The sequence below is a fragment of the Vidua macroura genome, chromosome 2, assembly GCF_024509145.1.
Source record: "Vidua macroura isolate BioBank_ID:100142 chromosome 2, ASM2450914v1, whole genome shotgun sequence".
NCBI classification, from domain to species: domain Eukaryota; kingdom Metazoa; phylum Chordata; class Aves; order Passeriformes; family Viduidae; genus Vidua; species Vidua macroura.
The window spans coordinates 81384577-81402008 of NC_071572.1; the positions used below are offsets into that span (position 1 = coordinate 81384577).

The window sequence follows — 17432 nt, forward strand, 5'->3', positions numbered from 1 at the left end:
AACTTGATGTTTTTCTAACTTTGAAAAAGGCAGTCACAGAAATGTGTTCTCATTGAAAAAGAAAGGTGGTAAAAGTTCATAACAATTTGTGCCCCTTCTGTATTAAGGTCTAGAAATACGGCTGAAACTTCTTTTATAAAAGAATTTTCAAAATCACATAGATTTTATTGATTTATTTATGGATTTTTAATGGATTTATTTATTATTGGTTTTCACTTATGGAAGAGTTTGAAAAAAGTTCCCATTATCTTTTTCTCAACAGTGGAGAAAATTAAATATGTACTGAGTACTGTCACACATAATAATCATGACATTTCATATTCATTGGTACCCTTATAAATGAAACATGAGCTTTGCTGGAGAGAATTATCACCTTGAGAGAAAGAAAGACCATTTGCTTACCAAATATAAATAAAAGAGAAAGTACAGAAAAGAACACTATTTCTTACCATTGTAAGAGTGAATGGATGGCTTTCCAGGGCAGACACTCTTGGACAGTGGAGAATAACATACTGAAATAAAATGGTAGAAAGGATACATTGAAAACATTCCGTGACAGGCTAGTACTTATAAAGTGATAGCCATCCCTACAGATAATGTTACATGAAAGCCAAGTGGTTTCTCAGGGCCACATTAACTCACCTGACCAGGCCTTGCTTCAAAGTCATCTTTCACCATCCTGACTTCAAGGACATTGGAGGGGTGGCTTATTACTGAGGTGATTGTGACTGGTTTGTTGCTGCGGATGTAGCGGTACAGCCGCTCCACACAGTACAGGCACAGAGGTCCAGAAATCCAGAACCAGGTCTAAGGGGGAACAAAAATATCATACCTCAAAGACTTTTAACTCTCTGTCTCCTATTTTCACAACTACGTGAGTGCTTTCAGGATCTCACTTCACGTCTAACATCCATGCCTCTCTCTACATGCAGAAACCCAAGAATGTTCTGAAGCCTTAATCAGTCTAACCAGCAGCATCACCCACAAGCACCAGCAATTTCAATCATAAAACTCATCAGAAAAAAAAAACCTAATGACGTCATTTGCTACCATCTTATTCTGGTTTGATGTAGTTAGATTGCAGCTGGTTTCAGCAATGAAAGAAACAGTACCTACACAGACCAGAGTACTATAAAATTGGTTAACATTTATGGAAAAATGTTGTCTGACTTCCAATATTATTTAACTATTACCTTCTTATAGTCACCTCAGATTCAAGTAGAAACCAAAGAAAGCTGCCTTGTGCTATAGAAATTATGCTGATATTAAACTAGTGTAAAATCATAGATAACATAGAGAAACGGGCACTTCTGAATCACAATCCATTTGCTCCCAAGGAAGATGTGTATGCTAGACAGAAAATGCCCTGGAAATACCCATTTCTCTGCACTGATTATATGGGAAGTCCTGGGTACCTATTCCAGGTGGAGACATTTGCAGCTGCTTAGCTAAACCCCATCCTAAGAGTCAATTACCAATAGCTTATGGCAGACTTATCTACTAATTCCACATCTGCTCAGTCATTCAAGCTCTGGCACTGAAGTGCCCCTCAGCCCTCATCCATCTTCCCTCCCTTCCCAATTTCTGACATTACACATCAACATCTCTTGCAACTAGCAGAGCATTTACTTTCAACAAAAAAGACCTACAAGTTTTAGTAGCTCACAGCTTTTTTTTTTTTTTTTTTTTTTTTTTTTTTTTTTTTTACTTAAACTTGGTATCACAGTATTTCCAAATCCAAAAAAGTCCTAAACAGCGTTTCAAAGCTGTCAGGAGAACACTGAGTGGCCATTTCTTTCCATGACTCCTGTCCCACTAATGGCTCTAAAGCAGGCATATTAAGCCCTTAAGAAGGGCTCCTTGCTGCCCTGTGGGTCATATGGAGCCACTGATGCTTATAATTCAGGAGTATTACCACAACAAAATACCAATCCAAAGAGCTTTGTTGGAGAAATTCAATGTAGAATTAACTGTTTCTCATTAGGATTACATACTCCATAGAAAAATGGGTCCCCAGTGCAGCTAGTAAGGGGGACACATGTTCAACAGAAAACAACTATGATAATAACAAAGGGGAACTCCTGCGGGGTCTGTTATAGGATCATTTTGAATGATGGGCCTTGGACTCATGAACTCCATATTTGCAAGCTTCCTCAGGCTACTTGCCAACACAACCCAGCCCATCTTTTCTCAAAAGAAAAGAGAAAATTTTGGATGAAGAAAAGCTGCTGCCACAAAACATAAAGAATCAAAAGGAAAATGGAAAACTGAAAAAGAAAAGGCTTTTCAGTCCCCACTCTCATCATACTCATTTACCCATGCCACATATAAAACATGTCTGTCTGCAAATAACAGACTATAAAAGCCAAACTACAACCAACTGCAACCCAGAAATGAGTATTAGGACTTTCATCCACATGGTAAAAAAGAGAACAAATGGAGCTTGATTATTTCAATTAACCACTGCCACACAATGCTTACAAATGGACCTTATGAAATGTTATATAAATGTTTGCTCTGAAATGCTATGCTGTAAAATCACATTTTTAGCAGGATCAATACATCCCTTATGGTGTTGTTCAAAAAAGAACATTACAACCAATCTCTTGACATTTTTCCACCCTCCCTGTTCCATGCACCACATTGTAATGCACTTCAGGGTTAAATACAGATTATTTTTTCCCCACCAAATCATTGAATGCTTCAAAAGGTTTTAATAATATTTTCCAGTATTAAAACATCTGGTCTGGAAAAGCAATAATTAGTGGTTATGGCTGACTGAAAGGCTTGGCATGGCTTTTAATACCTGAAATGTCGGACCATACAGACCTCTGGGAAGTGCGACTGGAACTTGGGTTCCTCGGAACAAACTCTCATAAAGCTATTTTGTACAAAGGGTTCTGGTACTGGTAGGTCCTCTGGGAAAGGCTCTGTAGTATAGTCAGGAAACAGCTCTTCAAAAGCCTTTGGCACAGTCAGATTCTGTCGGAGCGTTTTGTTAGGATTAAAGCAACCAGGAGGGTGTTCCTCTAAGTTGGTCTGATACTTGAGCACTCCCCTACAGGAAAATAAAAATAGTAAAGACACTGAAGTAACAGTAAATAACAAACAACTTATCTTCATTCAGAGAGGACTTCAGAAAGCAGTCACAAGCCTCATCTTCTGTTAGAAATTTTATTCTGTTTGCCTTCAGGACTTTCAATGAGATTGAAACTTTGCAACAAGAGAGCCTTCTGTCACTTGAGTCAAGGTTTAACTTTTCCAGCTCACTTGGCACTCCCCCACTGAACAGCCTCAAGCTTAATACTGCTTGAAATTGAGAAAATATTGTGGGGGCCTAAAAAAAAATAAATAATCACATTTCCAATTCAATCACACACAGGCTGTTTTCACTCATCCTCCCTACAGTCAGCAAGCCCTGTTTTTAAGGCAATCTTGTAGCAGTAGTGGTCTAAGTTGCCAAATCATAAACTGCAGGAATGTTCCCACTACTTGGTGTTTATCATGTTTGCATACAAATAGAAGGAAAAAAGAAAGTCCTACACGGTAGCCAAGGAACCTTCCTTGCAAATTATTTTATGAGGTCAATCCTTATTTTATTTTTCCTCAAGCTAAGTTAAATTTACAGTAAAATGAAGTGAGAATTTTGAAGCTGCAGTTAGAATCTCTGAAGAAAGAATTGGAAACCTCAGACACTCTGGGATATCTCAGCACATGAATGAATCACTGAAAACAGGGAAGAACAGATAATAGTTGTAATAAAATTCCTCAGAAGTACTACTTGTTTCCAAACCTATATTTGATGACAGTAAAAAGAAAAATATTAAAAAAAAAATGCTGAATAACATCTGTAGAGGATGGTGCTGGGTGGGAAATGAGGCATACTGAGAGCTAAGTCTTGAGTGCTCTGCCTTGAGTGCTAAGCCTTGTTATGAAGGCTGAGCTCAAGTATACAACCAAACATAAGGACAGGTGCTCCCCCCTCCTCTCCTCAATATACACACAGCAGCAGCAGCAGCAACAGAGCTTAACTCAAAAGAAAGAGAACTAGGACATCTGCAATATTCCCAACCTAAATGGGTTCTGACAGGCTACTGGCAATCTTCCCTACAAAAATGCAGTCCTGACAGCTAGTAACAAGCTTCCTACATGGTCTAGTGAATCATGTCAGCTTGGAAGTTAAGCCTGTTCACTCTTAAATTCCATCTGACCCTGGGAGAATCATTTGGGAAGTGTCCTTGCAACTACACCCATGCTTCTGCCTGCATTTATTGTTCAATCATGCCTATCACTTGCATCTGGCATCACTGCTGGTCACCACATATTGGCAAAGTGACAGATACCCATAGCATTATGCTAGTTCCCTGCTCCATAAATATTATAGTGCCTCATGGATTTAGCTGGAAGTCACAGCCTATGTAGTATTTTTCCCGTCAACCTTGCATGCATGCCTGCCAGCAACTCCCACAGCTTCTCTCTTCTCAGCACATCCCCAAAGAGGATTGCCTTGAGAGTAGCTGCAAACATGAGCATCCCCTCCAGTGATCTCCAGTTTAACTTATTATAAACATGCTAACTGAGAGGCAAACAGGGATCACAAAGCTGCCTGTTAACAGCAGCTCAATAACTCCCATTTCTGAAGCTGCCAAGGAAAAGTAAGTCTTACACACCCAAGATCAGTGCCCAGAAAGGTTGAGTTCTGCACTGAACAAACAAACCACTAACATACAACAGATGAATGACATCACTTTATATATTGCTGAGAAGTGGTTGGCTATCTGAAGAAAGAACATATCTACAACATATGTAAGAACATATCTACAACAGTTTGAAACAAAACGAGAATCCAGCAATACTGTGAAAATACCCTTACTCCTAAGACACGTAAAACCTCAGTCAACCTGCCTGTGCAGCCATGGGAAATGCCTTGCTCTGTACAGTAAGTGGCTATGCATCTGCAAATCTCTAAGACATCTCACACAGGAATAATTTGGGCACCTAAGCATGGATATCTAAGCTTCCTTTATTCTCAAAAGAGATTATAGAATTGTTTAGATTGGAAAAGACCTCTAAGATCGTGAAGTCCAACCGTTAACCCAGCATTACCATGTTTGCCACTAAACCATGTCCCTGAGCACCACATCTAGAAATCTCTTAAATACTCTCAGGGATGGTGACTTTATTGCTTCCCTGGACAGCTTGTTCCAGTGCCTGATAACCCTTTGGTGAAGAAATTTTTCTTAATGTCAAATCTAAATAACCCCTCATGCAACTTGTGGCCATGTCTTATTGATCTTATCAATATCACTAACAGAGCCAGGAATCAATCCAGTTCACCTGAATAGATCTCTGAAACAGCAAATTACGTGAAGCATCCTTCAGGCTCCATTGGCTATATTTATCAGAACTCATTAGACCATAATGGGAAAGACACTGAGAAAACATGTAGAGACCTACATTTAGGCATCTTAAAGTTGAACTGACACCCACTCTCCATGACTCATTCCTCTCCCACTTCTGACACTCAGTTCTTTCAGATTTACACTGAATACCTTTGTAATTCAGTACTAAGGAGGCTGTGTACCAGAATAAGCCTGTTCAATGCTTGCTGTATTACTGCAGCCTTGGTCTGCAAACTTAGTAAATGGAACATGGTTAGGAAAACAATGGGCAAAGGACAACACCGTGAAGGAGATTAATTAAACTGGACATGAAAAGTACCCCTAAGGCAATCACTGGAACAGACTGCCTAGGGAGGTTAGAGGATCTCAGTCACCAGATGTTTTAAAGAATTTGACAAACACCTGTCAGGAAAAATTTCAAAAAATTCATCTTGGCCTAGGATGGGGAGAACAGGTTAGATCCATCTTCCCCAGCTATAAACAAGTGCTATGGCATTGAAAAAAAAAAAAACAAACCAAAAAAAAACCAAACAAAACAAAACCAAAAAAAAAAACCCAAACAATTCCCCAAAACAAACAATAACCCAAAAAAAAACCCCAACAAACTCACTGAGAACTGGAATAGTGTCTAGAAGTTTCAATTGCTTTGAACTCATTATTTCTTTAACAGCATATTTTATTCAACAATATATTCTTACCATGGTCTTGCTAGGCCTAATTGCCTTTCCAATTTTACTTTAAGCAGAAGGGCTCACTGTCACACACTCAAGCACCCTGTGTTTCAGTAGACATTTGATGACATGAAGAAACAAACACCTCATTCAAATACACCTTTCCTTCTCTACACTCTGCATCTACATCCACAAAGGAAACTTCAGAGATGTTAATGGAACAGATTTTCACAGAATCATAGAATAGTTTGGGTTAGAAGGAACTATTAAAGGTCACCTAGTCCAACCCCCAACCCACACAGACATAGGTTGTAACTTCTCGAAGATGCTTTACCTTGCAACAGAGCTCAGTTTGTTTGTGCCTGATATAGATCTGACCATCAGCTTCATGGCACATAAACACTGGTCTGATGTTTGTGAAAAGAAGAAAAACTAGGAAAATTTGTAATCAAAGAGAAAGAGGTAATCAAGGAGACGCCATTCCTTCCCTCTCCTTTGGAGTCAAAAAGGAGGGCAGAAAGGAAAATGCAAGGGAGGAGCAATTTTGCTTCATATTCTTGTCTCAGCTAACAGGTAAGAGAGGGCAGAAAAAGAAACTATATTTTCTTGATTTCTCACTAAACATCAAGCAATGGAAATGGAAAAGGAATAATCTTGAAAGTAAAGAAGTTTGTGCTAGGTGGCTATAGCACACACAAATCTTCAAGCTACAGCCTGATCTTTATTTAATCACACAACAGAGGACAACGTCTTGTCCCAAAGTTGGCCCACTGTGCTCAAGCAAGCTCGGGAAAGGCAGCAATCAAGAAAACTGCTCTTTCAGGTTGTGCTTCAGGAAAAGGAAGAGTATTTTCCATTTACTTACCCAGAAACATGCAGCATCAGCAGCATATAGAAGACAAAGAAAAGGTTGTGTGTATACCAGAAGATGTCATAGTTTGAAACCCTGAAAAGAATAAACCATGGTTCAACACTGTTTCAACTCAGATGAAATCACTGCTAATTAAAAGCAGACCTGTGCACACAGGACACCATTATACACTGCACAGTTATGCAAAATAGTCAAAGCCCAGAATGTTTTCTTCCCACAGGCATACTGTACTTGCACACAATTAAGTGTTGAGAAGAACAAATGACTGGCACAGAAGTAACAAGCTGAGAAGGAGAGGTAAGGGTGTAGAAGTACAGAGCCAGATGGAGAACTCTTCTGAAACTGGGAGACTCGACTGCTTTCACAGGTCCTAGTTAGTCTCCACGAGATCCTTATAGCTGGAATAGTTCTTCCACCTCCAGTCTCAAAACTCAACCTCTTTACAGTGAGTGTCACCTTGCATTCTCCCTGCCCCAATACAGTTTAATGTGTCACTAAGACTGCAGCACACAAACAGGTAGCATGGACAGCAGCAGAAGGGCCAGCAGAAAGGATAAAAAGCTTGTGAGGGTATGGAGTGGAAGGAGATACAGGAAGAATAGGGCCTACAGCAAGGAGACAACAAGAGCACGGTAGGAGAATTTTCAGGGCAGGAAGCCACATACATTACTGCTCCAGGACTGATGGTCTTGGGAGGAATAAGAACATTATCATTGTCAGATCAGGAGAGGTGAAGGTGACTTCCTTTTATCAGTAATTTGTTAGGCAATATAAAAAGAACCCAGAGCAAAGAAAATGCCCATCTGGAACTGTTTTCTGTTAAGCTTGTTTGGGTTTTTTTTGAGTAAAATAGTTACTAACAAAAAAAACAACCAAATGGCTAAGAAAATACATTACTTCACAGCACGCAAACACACCTCTCACACTACACAGAATGGTAGGAGAGTCCCTTCTAAAACCAAAGAACCTACTCCCATTCATAAACCAAAACAATTATTAAATAAAAAATATCTTTAGCTCTGAGAACATGGTTTAAGAAGCTATTCCTCTGACACAGCTAACCTGGTTTTTTTTTTTCAGAGCTTTTTCCTTCCTATGGTCTTCTACAGAACCAGCTAACTGCTCTTCCTTCAATACAACTGAAATATATACTGCATTTGTTTCTGTTATTACATGACTTACTTGTTTTCTTCCTCAAGAGAGGAAAAATAACTTTGATAATCCAAGGTCTACCAAAATAAAATCCAAGCCAGCAAAATAACAAGGAAGGAAGCAAAGGAGGAAAAAGGAAGCAAAGGAATACAGCAACAGCAAGGGACTCTGAAATCCCCCCTCCACCCTGCCAGTCCGCACTCAGTCAGCACTATGTTAACACTTTTTCCTCCTTGAAGCTGCTCAAGCCTTTTCTAACTCCCCACACCCTGGGAGTCATTTTCATGCAGTCACTCATCAGTATCTGTGAGGAGTTGTGGGAGTAATCATCAGTAAGAAGAAAATAAGAACAATGGTGTGCAGAGTGGAAGCACGATTGGAAGGCACAAAAAGAGTAAAACAGACCCTCTGTCTCAAAACAGATCATAGAATCCTAGAATGGGACCTTAAAGATGGCCTAAACCCCCATACCATGAGAAGGGACAAGGACAGGTCTTGGAGTTCTGGTTTAATTTGGTTTCATGCTATAATACTAAAAGCTGCACACTGAAATGTTTTATTGGCTCTTAAGCATCTTTTTCAGAATGCACCAATTTCTCAAAATTTCAGTGATGAAAAGTCAATCCCTGGACTGCTTTTGACATGTTGCTTTCAACAGCTAATTATTGCTACTGATTAAAATTACTGTACACTTCTTTCCTGAATACATCTAAATGTCAGCTTCCAGCTCGTTGAGCATTTTATTTTTCTTTCAGCACTCCTACAAATATCTCTACTATAAAATTCTAGTTCCTCACATGTATCAAGCTGCCCTAAATGTGAGCAGGCCCTCTGAACTTCACCTCCTTAAATTATACGGATATGTAAATCCTTGAACCTCTTACCATGAAGCACTGTAATAATTATGTATTTTTTACTTGTATCCTTAAACTGTGTGTCTTACAGATAACTACATTAGTATTCCAATATAGTCAATAATCTTCCTATTGATACACATGAATTTTTACAGCTCTTCAGAACGTTTACTTTTTTTACCTTCTTAGGGCTTAAAATAGACATTATTCACAGAATGGATGCACTTCTTAGGAATGCAAAGTCCTGAAAATTTGAGGTAAGTTGAATATTTAATTTTGGTTAACCTACTTTAGAATTTTGCAGATGAAGACCTGAAAGAGTTAGTTTACTTAGAAATGTAAGAGGAATTTATCATGCTTTAGAGGGACACACTAAGCAGCACAGTTCTAGAAAATTATTTTTAATCCTGTTACAGACAATTTTGAAAAATATGCTGCAGTTTAGAAGATTAAATTGAAGACTAGAATATTTGGTTACAAAAATAGGTGGCACTGCAACACCTTATTTCTTAATGTTATTTTAAATACATAACTTCCAAATCTTAAATATCATTAATTTTAAAGTTGTCAGAAATGTCAACATTTATTGACAGGATTTATTGTGTTTTCTGATAACTTCATAACCCTACTGAAAACAACTACTGAACAAAAAAATGTTGGTCTAATTCTCAGGTATAGCATGGCAAACATTTTGAAAATTTTTCAACTAATAATCACTTTATCATTTTAAAACATTAGCAGCTAATTCAGTCCTTCTAATACTTATCTTCACAGTTTACTGAAAAGTCAGGAAAACAGAGGCATACTCATGCACAGAACAAATTCAGGAAGAACATACAAAGGAAGAAATCACCAAGCAGGTCAGTGTGCAAGAGCAGATTAGGACTGAAATCCAAGACTATAACAGCCTCTGAAATACTTTTTAAAAAGCTCTGTTTCTGATAGACAGTGAACATTTACCATTAGCTTTTCTAAAACTGTATTGTATGCTCAGCCATCATATGGCACGTGAGAATCCACAGGGAAAGAGATTGAAAAGGGACATAGAAATGCATGCAGCAGCTTGTTTCCTTAGGAGAAAACACTATAATAAAGACAAGCTTGAGCTCTAAGCCTGAGGGAGAAGCCAGGATAAAATTTCCAAGTAAGAATTATTGCTAGGGTAACAGGAGATGCAGATTATCTCTACTGGGGCTTTGATTCTGCTGGCTAGATGGCAGAAAGCTGGGAAAATATTTGCACTTACAGTAACTGTGGAAGGAACTAAAAAACATGTAACTTCAAAAGATGTTGCATGAACCCCAAAAGTATTTCTAAGAATGTTTACAACTACATATATTTTTCTATGTTTCCCAATCACTAATACCTGATGTTTTTCTACTTTAATTTGGCTTTGAAGAAGACAGGACTTTGTTCTGGCTTCATATTGCAGAGTAAAGTAATAATTTTATTTTTCCATCTTCCCAAAACTGTTGTTATTTTGCAAGCAGAGCCATGTGTGGACCATGTAATGTGCAGCCATGTTATATCCACTGCAGCAGCCTAATCCTGCACATCTGTAGCCTGCAGTGCCTCACAAACATCTCAGCCCTGGAAGAAGCCTTGTCTACTGAAAATGCACACGTATTTGCTGAACTACTTTCTCAAATCACGGGATAACATTGCCAGGTAACGCACCTACTCAGGAAAGATAGATTAGTTCAACAAAGTTCATAACTACATATCTAATTCACATCAGTGGAGCATCATTAATGTTTGAAGATACATAATTAATATATCCTTCCATGTTTGCTGAACTGAGGTGATGCATTTACAGTGTGAATTCAACCTCTGTAAAAACGAAGGGGCTATTTTTACACGTTCAGTTGCAGAATTCAAGCCTTAAAAAGACTACAACACTGGGCTAGACCCCCCCAGGTACCAGTCACTCACAGGTACTATCATATGTGCTCATTAACATTGGTATAGAATGTCAATCCACCAGAGGACCAAGCCCCTAGAAAACCCAGCAGCTGCTCTGAGCCAATACTGCATTGCTGCTTGATATAATTCACGTTAAAAAGAATATATCTGACAACCAGAAGCAGAACTCTTAAAAGCAATGTTCTACTTCAGTAGCATAGTTTTGTGTTGGTTTGTTTCATTGCTGATAGTTTGGGGGTTTGGGTTGGTTTTTTGTTTTTTGGTTTTTTTTTTTTTGGTTTGGGTTTTATTACTTTTCTTGTTACAATTTATTGTCACAAATAATTGGTGAAAATAATTAAGATTACAATAAGATCTTATTTTTCTTCCACTGGACCTAATTTATGCACTGCACAGAACTTCCCATTTGCTGAGCTTACTGCCTCCCCTACAACCAGGAATATAAGAACTATTTAAATTTTTAAAGGTCCACATTTTTAACTCAGCACAATTATTAAACAGTACTTTTTCAGAAGGCAATTCAATCAGGTCTTGTAATTGTTTTCATACAAAATTTTACTGTAAACTAGGAAAAAAAACAGACAAGAAAACTGGTATTTTTAACACTCTAGTCAGTAGGAGAATATGATTACAGAAATGACATTTTTTAGCATAACAATCATATTACATCTTACCTGATGGCATATGTGGAAGCTGTACACATTAGGAATAATACTAACACCATAATGACTCCAGTCAGACCTGGAACTAAAAAGGACATAACTTACATTTGAACTGTGAAGAGGTATCTTTGTCTACAATGAGCTTTTAAGAAAGTGGAATTAGACATACAAATCATGATCCAATCAAACTCTTGAATATACTTATCTCTTGAGGACAACTCATGCATCAAACCAGATAGGAAAGAAGAGTTCTTATGTAATTTCCCACCTTCCTTTTCCCTTTTCCCAAAATTCCTTTTTCCCTTCCTTCCCCATTTTCCCTATTCCCAAAAAATACCCTTTTCCTTGCATTTCACCATGCATCACAATTTTCTATTTGCCTTTGCTCCTGTCATCTTTTGATTGTGACATCTGTGTCTAAGCAGGTAACTAAGAACAAACACTGTTTATGTGCAAGACTGACTGTACAAGCTTCTGTCTCTTTTTTATTCCAAACACTACACTCTGTTGATCATGACAATTAAAAACCTGTACAGGGACAGAATTTCAAGCAAATCAATTTCTGTGCAAGCTGTCACTACAATTTTTTGCCAGCCCATTTCATTCTGGAATGGGGAAGAGCCTGAAATTACTCTCCATGGCATCGTATCATGCTTGAAATTGTTGCCCATAGAGCAAGGTCTGTGAGAGTGATCTGCAGACACCACTTGGGAAGGAAAGGTTAAAAATATTAACGATTTGACTCATCTGCTCAAATGAAGACTTGTATCAGAATTAGTTTATCCTCAGGTCTTTTTTAAGTTGAAGGAGAGATAATCTCAAATCTTACCTTTTTATAAACTTCTCAATACCCTGTCCTTGAAAAGTCTGATACCCAAAATCTGACACACCACAACTCACTCCTCAGTTTTTACAGACCTACAATCAATGGAGGCTTTGTCATGGACAGTATAAAAAAACTCAATTTCCCTCCATCATCGAAAGACTGCAGTTAAAAGCAGCTGCAGTAAAAAAATATGCATTCTGTCCACTGCCTCCGTCTTAATTTCTTTTTTCTCAATTTGATGTGTAGCGTGCAATGAATCTCAATTCTGAACCAATACCTCCAATGCAACTGCAGTACAGCACCTGATTTAGCTTCCTACACTGTCACACAAGCCAGAGGTCACCTTTCATGTCCAGTTTTTCAATTACCTTCTCCATCAAACTGAAATCACTCACAGTCTTGCCCCAGTTTAACAGCTCATTTTTAGTGTTTCCTTTCTGCCCTGTCTCTCACTCTCCTTTCCTCTACTAGGTATAATCTTTAATACTTGCTCCTCCCACAGACTGCCTCACACCCTCATACAAGGAGGTTCTCTCCTGGGCTAATCTGAAAAGCCATAATCACTCTATAAATCCTTCCGATTCCTTATTCCTTCTGTTTGCTGTTCTGAACTGTCTGGGAAGAAACCAGGGGGTTTTTGCTTATTTGCACAGCTCCCATTGCAGCAAAGTCACGATCCCTGCTTGAGCACTCCTTCAGCACAAATAGTACATGTTAATTACCAGTCGTTAGGACAGGGAGTGAACAGAGTAATTTTAAATTTAAGATAACTCTGACCTCAATTTCTGTCAGTTCACTTTCTCCCTTCCTCTTCTCTCAACTGATCTAAACCTTTCCTAGGGTTTTTGGGAAACACTGGTGCACCAGCTGCTAAATCCAGCACACCTATTGGGATTGACAAACCTAAAACCATTGCTGTCTGTTCATAGATTTGATTTGACTGTGCCCTAAATCCTACCAAGTCAGGATTTTTATGTTTGATCCAAATAAGGGAGAAAGTCTGATGGCATCAGGAAGGAACTTTATCTGCTTATGAAGCACTACAGCTCAGACTGGTGCCTGCCCCTACATACCCAAACATTGCTCACTTCTCAATTCCTGCATCAAAAATGTCTTCATATATTTATTCTGTATGAGTGCTGAAGCCTGATTCCCATGTAACAGTTTAGATTACTCAGAAACCCAACCAGCCCTTAAATAAACCAGCTGAAGCAAAAAGACTGGTTTTCTGTTCTGTCTCTTTTTCTAGAAATTGGATCATTTAGGAATTTGGTTTTAATATTAGAGAGAACCTCTGTTTGAAACGAATGGATTTCTGCTGACTCATCTGTACAACAACAGATTTGAAAATGCTGCTCATCGTACTACTGGGTTTATGTAATTCCTGCCCTATCTCCTGACTACTGGATAACCAAATCCAGATTATATTAACACAAATAACACAACTCCAGATAGCTGAGATACAATCAATGGAGCATGCCAATACAGGACCAAAATAAGTTTTGTCTGCAGAGCGATGATGATAAACAGCAAACTTTTCTCATTCAGTTTTGTGGGACTTACCAGTTGCGAAAAGTAGTTTCCTCGGGTCCTGAAAAAGAGACAAGAAAAAACAAATAAAATCAACATATGGTATTTTATATCTATAATGCAAATAATTTTACAATAATAAGTAGCCCATGAAGCTCACACATTTTAAGACATATGCAGTCCCTAAATCTGGAAGTGGAAATGAATTTGGTATTTGGTAACAGTTTACATTAACTGCAATTCAACAAAAACTAAACCTTTAGCCTTTGCATTCCCCCAGCAAAGATAATTTTGATCTATAATCTGGATTCAGATAATTTTATAGATAATTGATTTTTGAAAGCGTAGTTTTACTCAGTTATCTCATCCCTTTGGGAGGACAGAGTGGAGCAGAAAAGGGAAAGGTTTTGAATTTAAATGTAAGACAAAAGGCAAGCATTTTACTGCCAGCTACATCGCCAAGACATTTGCAGTGGACCCTAGTGAACACCAAGGATCTGACAGATGTTCCTGTGCCCTTCACCACATGTGAAAGGAAGAGGGGATATTTCAACATCAGGGAAACTACCTCACTTCCCCTGATCCTATACTTTAAGAGGTTTTGTCTTCACTGCTTGGAGAACTTTTTTATTTAAACTTGCAGTAAAATGTAGTGAGGGGAGGTGAGATGTTTTTATACAGGACAGGAAAAATGAAGTGACCCTCTTTCTGACCTTGTCTGCATCCAGATGTGTGCACCCAGGCAGAGAAGATGAGAGCAGCATCCAGACTTTCCACCACAGTTTAAAAAGGGATATAAGTGGGATTCAAATACAAAGGTGCAAGAGCTACTAAAGTACCTAAAATTCAGGAGTTTTGATCCTAGAGTTCTTAAAAAACTTGCTATTGTCTCCATTTTCTATTGCTGCTTAGTAGAGGCTTAGAACTCTGGCATGTTCTTGCCTGAGGCAAGCTCCTGCTGATGTTCCCGATGAAGGGAAGTCTATCAGACCACTCCTAACACTCCTAAGCAGACACACAGTTCAACCAAGAAGCTCAGCACAATAGTTGGTGTTGGCATGTCTGTCTGCCATTGAATAGCTCTGTGATTAGATCATTCACCCAGGGAGTGGAAGACCTTGGTTGCTGGTCCTTAGGAGCCTGGACTGAGTCAAGCGCTCTTTTTCCAGGAAATGATGCAGCTGGGATAGGGTCATTCTAAGTATTTCCTAATGAAACTGGAAGAAAAGAAATGCAGACCAGAGACTAGAATGAACACAAACAAGAGAGAATTTGACTGCAGCCCAAGAAGAAAGGGTGATGGACTCTGGTCTTGCTTCTAAAATCTGCAAATGTCTCTCCATTGCCAATACACAAGTAAGCACCTGGCCAAGGGACTAAGAATCTGATATTCCTGCAAGACATCTGCACCACAGTCAGACAAGACACACAAATCAAGTATTTCGCAAGCAGAAATCAGTTCATGTAGATAACTAACTCCATGCTTAGCATATATACTCATACATGCATTCATTGCAGCTGAAAAATGCAAAATCAGTTTCAAATCTCACTGTATTCTGAAGAGTGGAAATGCAGAACAAATTTGCCCAAAAAGCAGCAGAAATATCTTAACCAGGCCCACCCAAGGAACAGAAAGAAGTAGAAGAGAAGAAAGAGAATAAGGTGCAAGGTGAGAAGTTTAGATGATTTCATTGTCCATCTAATAATCAAACAGGACTGAACCTTTAATACACTCTTTGTCCAGACCAAGAAATAAAATCCACAGGAATCCACACAATGGTGAGTTTTCAGTGCACGAAACAGGACCACTGCACTATATGTATCACACAATGGCCTTGAATATGCAAATATTCATATAGTTAAATGATATGCTTAAAACCAAAATATGAAAGGAAAACTGGCTCACCTCACCACGATAGTTTGCTGCATTTAGGGTCACAAATTCTTCATTGTAGTTCTCAGAGAAGTTAAGAGCATTCACCAGATGAGCAGCAACATGTAAGACTTAAAAAAAAAAACCAAAAAACTGAGTAAATCTGTAAACAAGTGCTGGATGTTCCCTGTAGCCACCCAGATGCCGAGATATAATCACATCATCTGCATGAAATATACCAGGGACTAAGGAATTCTTAATTATTCTTCAAGAGTAAATCAGCTTATAAATACTAATGACAGAAGGCTGTATGTATTTTAGGATTTTTTTTTTAAGACTACAGCGATGATTTCTGTACTGCAATGCTTCAGCTGAGACATAACATTCAAAGGTGTCCAGCCAAGAATATTTCCTCTTCACCAAACTGGGCAGCTGTCTCCACTGCTCCCTCCTCTCCAGGTAAGCTTGTAGTACCCTGCTATTTCATTCAAATTCCTTAGGCACAATGAGGGTTCATTTGTAAGGGCAGATTTTGACCTGATCTCACATACCTGTCTTCTAAGAAACTGGCATTTTAAGGAAAGGCTTGACATTAGAATGTATGCCCATGTGTTTAAAGCAAAAAATGAACCTAAACCCACACACATTCCAGAAAGCATTTACAATTTAAGATGAGCAAGCACAGAGCAAGACTACCCCCAAATGTACTGCAGCAGAAAAACCACAAAGTACTGCTTCCAAAACATGCTGCTGCTCACCACAGTAAGATCTCACCTGAAAAGATGCATATTGTAACACCACATGTCACATGGAAAGTTTTACTTTTATCTAGCAGCCTTCTGGTTTTCTTGCTGGCAACCTAGTAAGAGAAGAATTCAAGCAATCTCTTCCAAAACAAAGCAAAGAACAAAATACTAACAGCAACTGTGGTGATATAATAGCAACTTCAGTTAGGCTTAACATCTTTGCAATCTTAGTATCTAAATTTAAAAACTACTGGATTAGGCCAAGGAGACAATTTTGAGGACTTAATGAAGACATTACACAGATCTCAAGAGTACATAATGTACCTCCTGGCCCTAATATTTAGAAATCCCAACATTACTTGTGAAAGCATCACCGACTCTTTTATAAGCAAGATCAAAAGGAACGGTGTATTTGCATACATATGTGCATCTATAGGTATCAAATCTTATAGGTATTGTTACATGATTAACAGAACTCACAGGTTCAATTTGCAACCATCTAGCAAACACAATGTTCCTCAAAAGCATTATTTATATTTCTGTAAAAGCAACTGGCTAATCACAAAGAAGCTAAACATTGTTTCTCCCATGAAAACAAATTTATCAAGTTGGGTATTTTTACAGAACATTCTATCACCTCCAGTAGGACACTTGTGGTCATGCAGAGATAGAGTTGGGTTTACTCTGTTGAATTCTATCAGGAAGCACTTGAGAGGACACATATATCTCTAATATAAGAGTTTAGAAAGACAGAGGAGAATTCGTCTGACTACAGCTCCACAGCAACTCCTCATCCTTCAAAAATGCATTGAAGAAACCACCCTCTAAACAGGTCAAATCAAACCAGACAGAACCTGTCTTCAAATGAGTCATGAATCTAGGCTAAAAGTCTGATATTTGCACCATGCAAGCACATACTGTA

General features: G+C 38.5%; 1 protein-coding gene across 2 annotated transcripts in view; it reads right to left on the reverse strand.

Annotated features, from left to right (window-relative positions):
- Positions 1-17432, reverse strand: part of NOX4 (NADPH oxidase 4) — a 96542-nt gene that overhangs the window by 69002 nt on the left and 10108 nt on the right. For both annotated transcript variants that reach the window (XM_053970806.1, XM_053970805.1), the window contains exons 4-11: positions 16539-16623; positions 15798-15895; positions 13925-13952; positions 11548-11620; positions 6939-7019; positions 2830-3058; positions 643-807; positions 450-512 (exon numbers count right to left, since the gene is read on the reverse strand). In XM_053970806.1, the coding sequence (XP_053826781.1) occupies positions 450-512; positions 643-807; positions 2830-3058; positions 6939-7019; positions 11548-11620; positions 13925-13952; positions 15798-15895; positions 16539-16623 (822 nt within the window). The remainder of the gene's footprint in view (positions 1-449; positions 513-642; positions 808-2829; positions 3059-6938; positions 7020-11547; positions 11621-13924; positions 13953-15797; positions 15896-16538; positions 16624-17432) is intronic.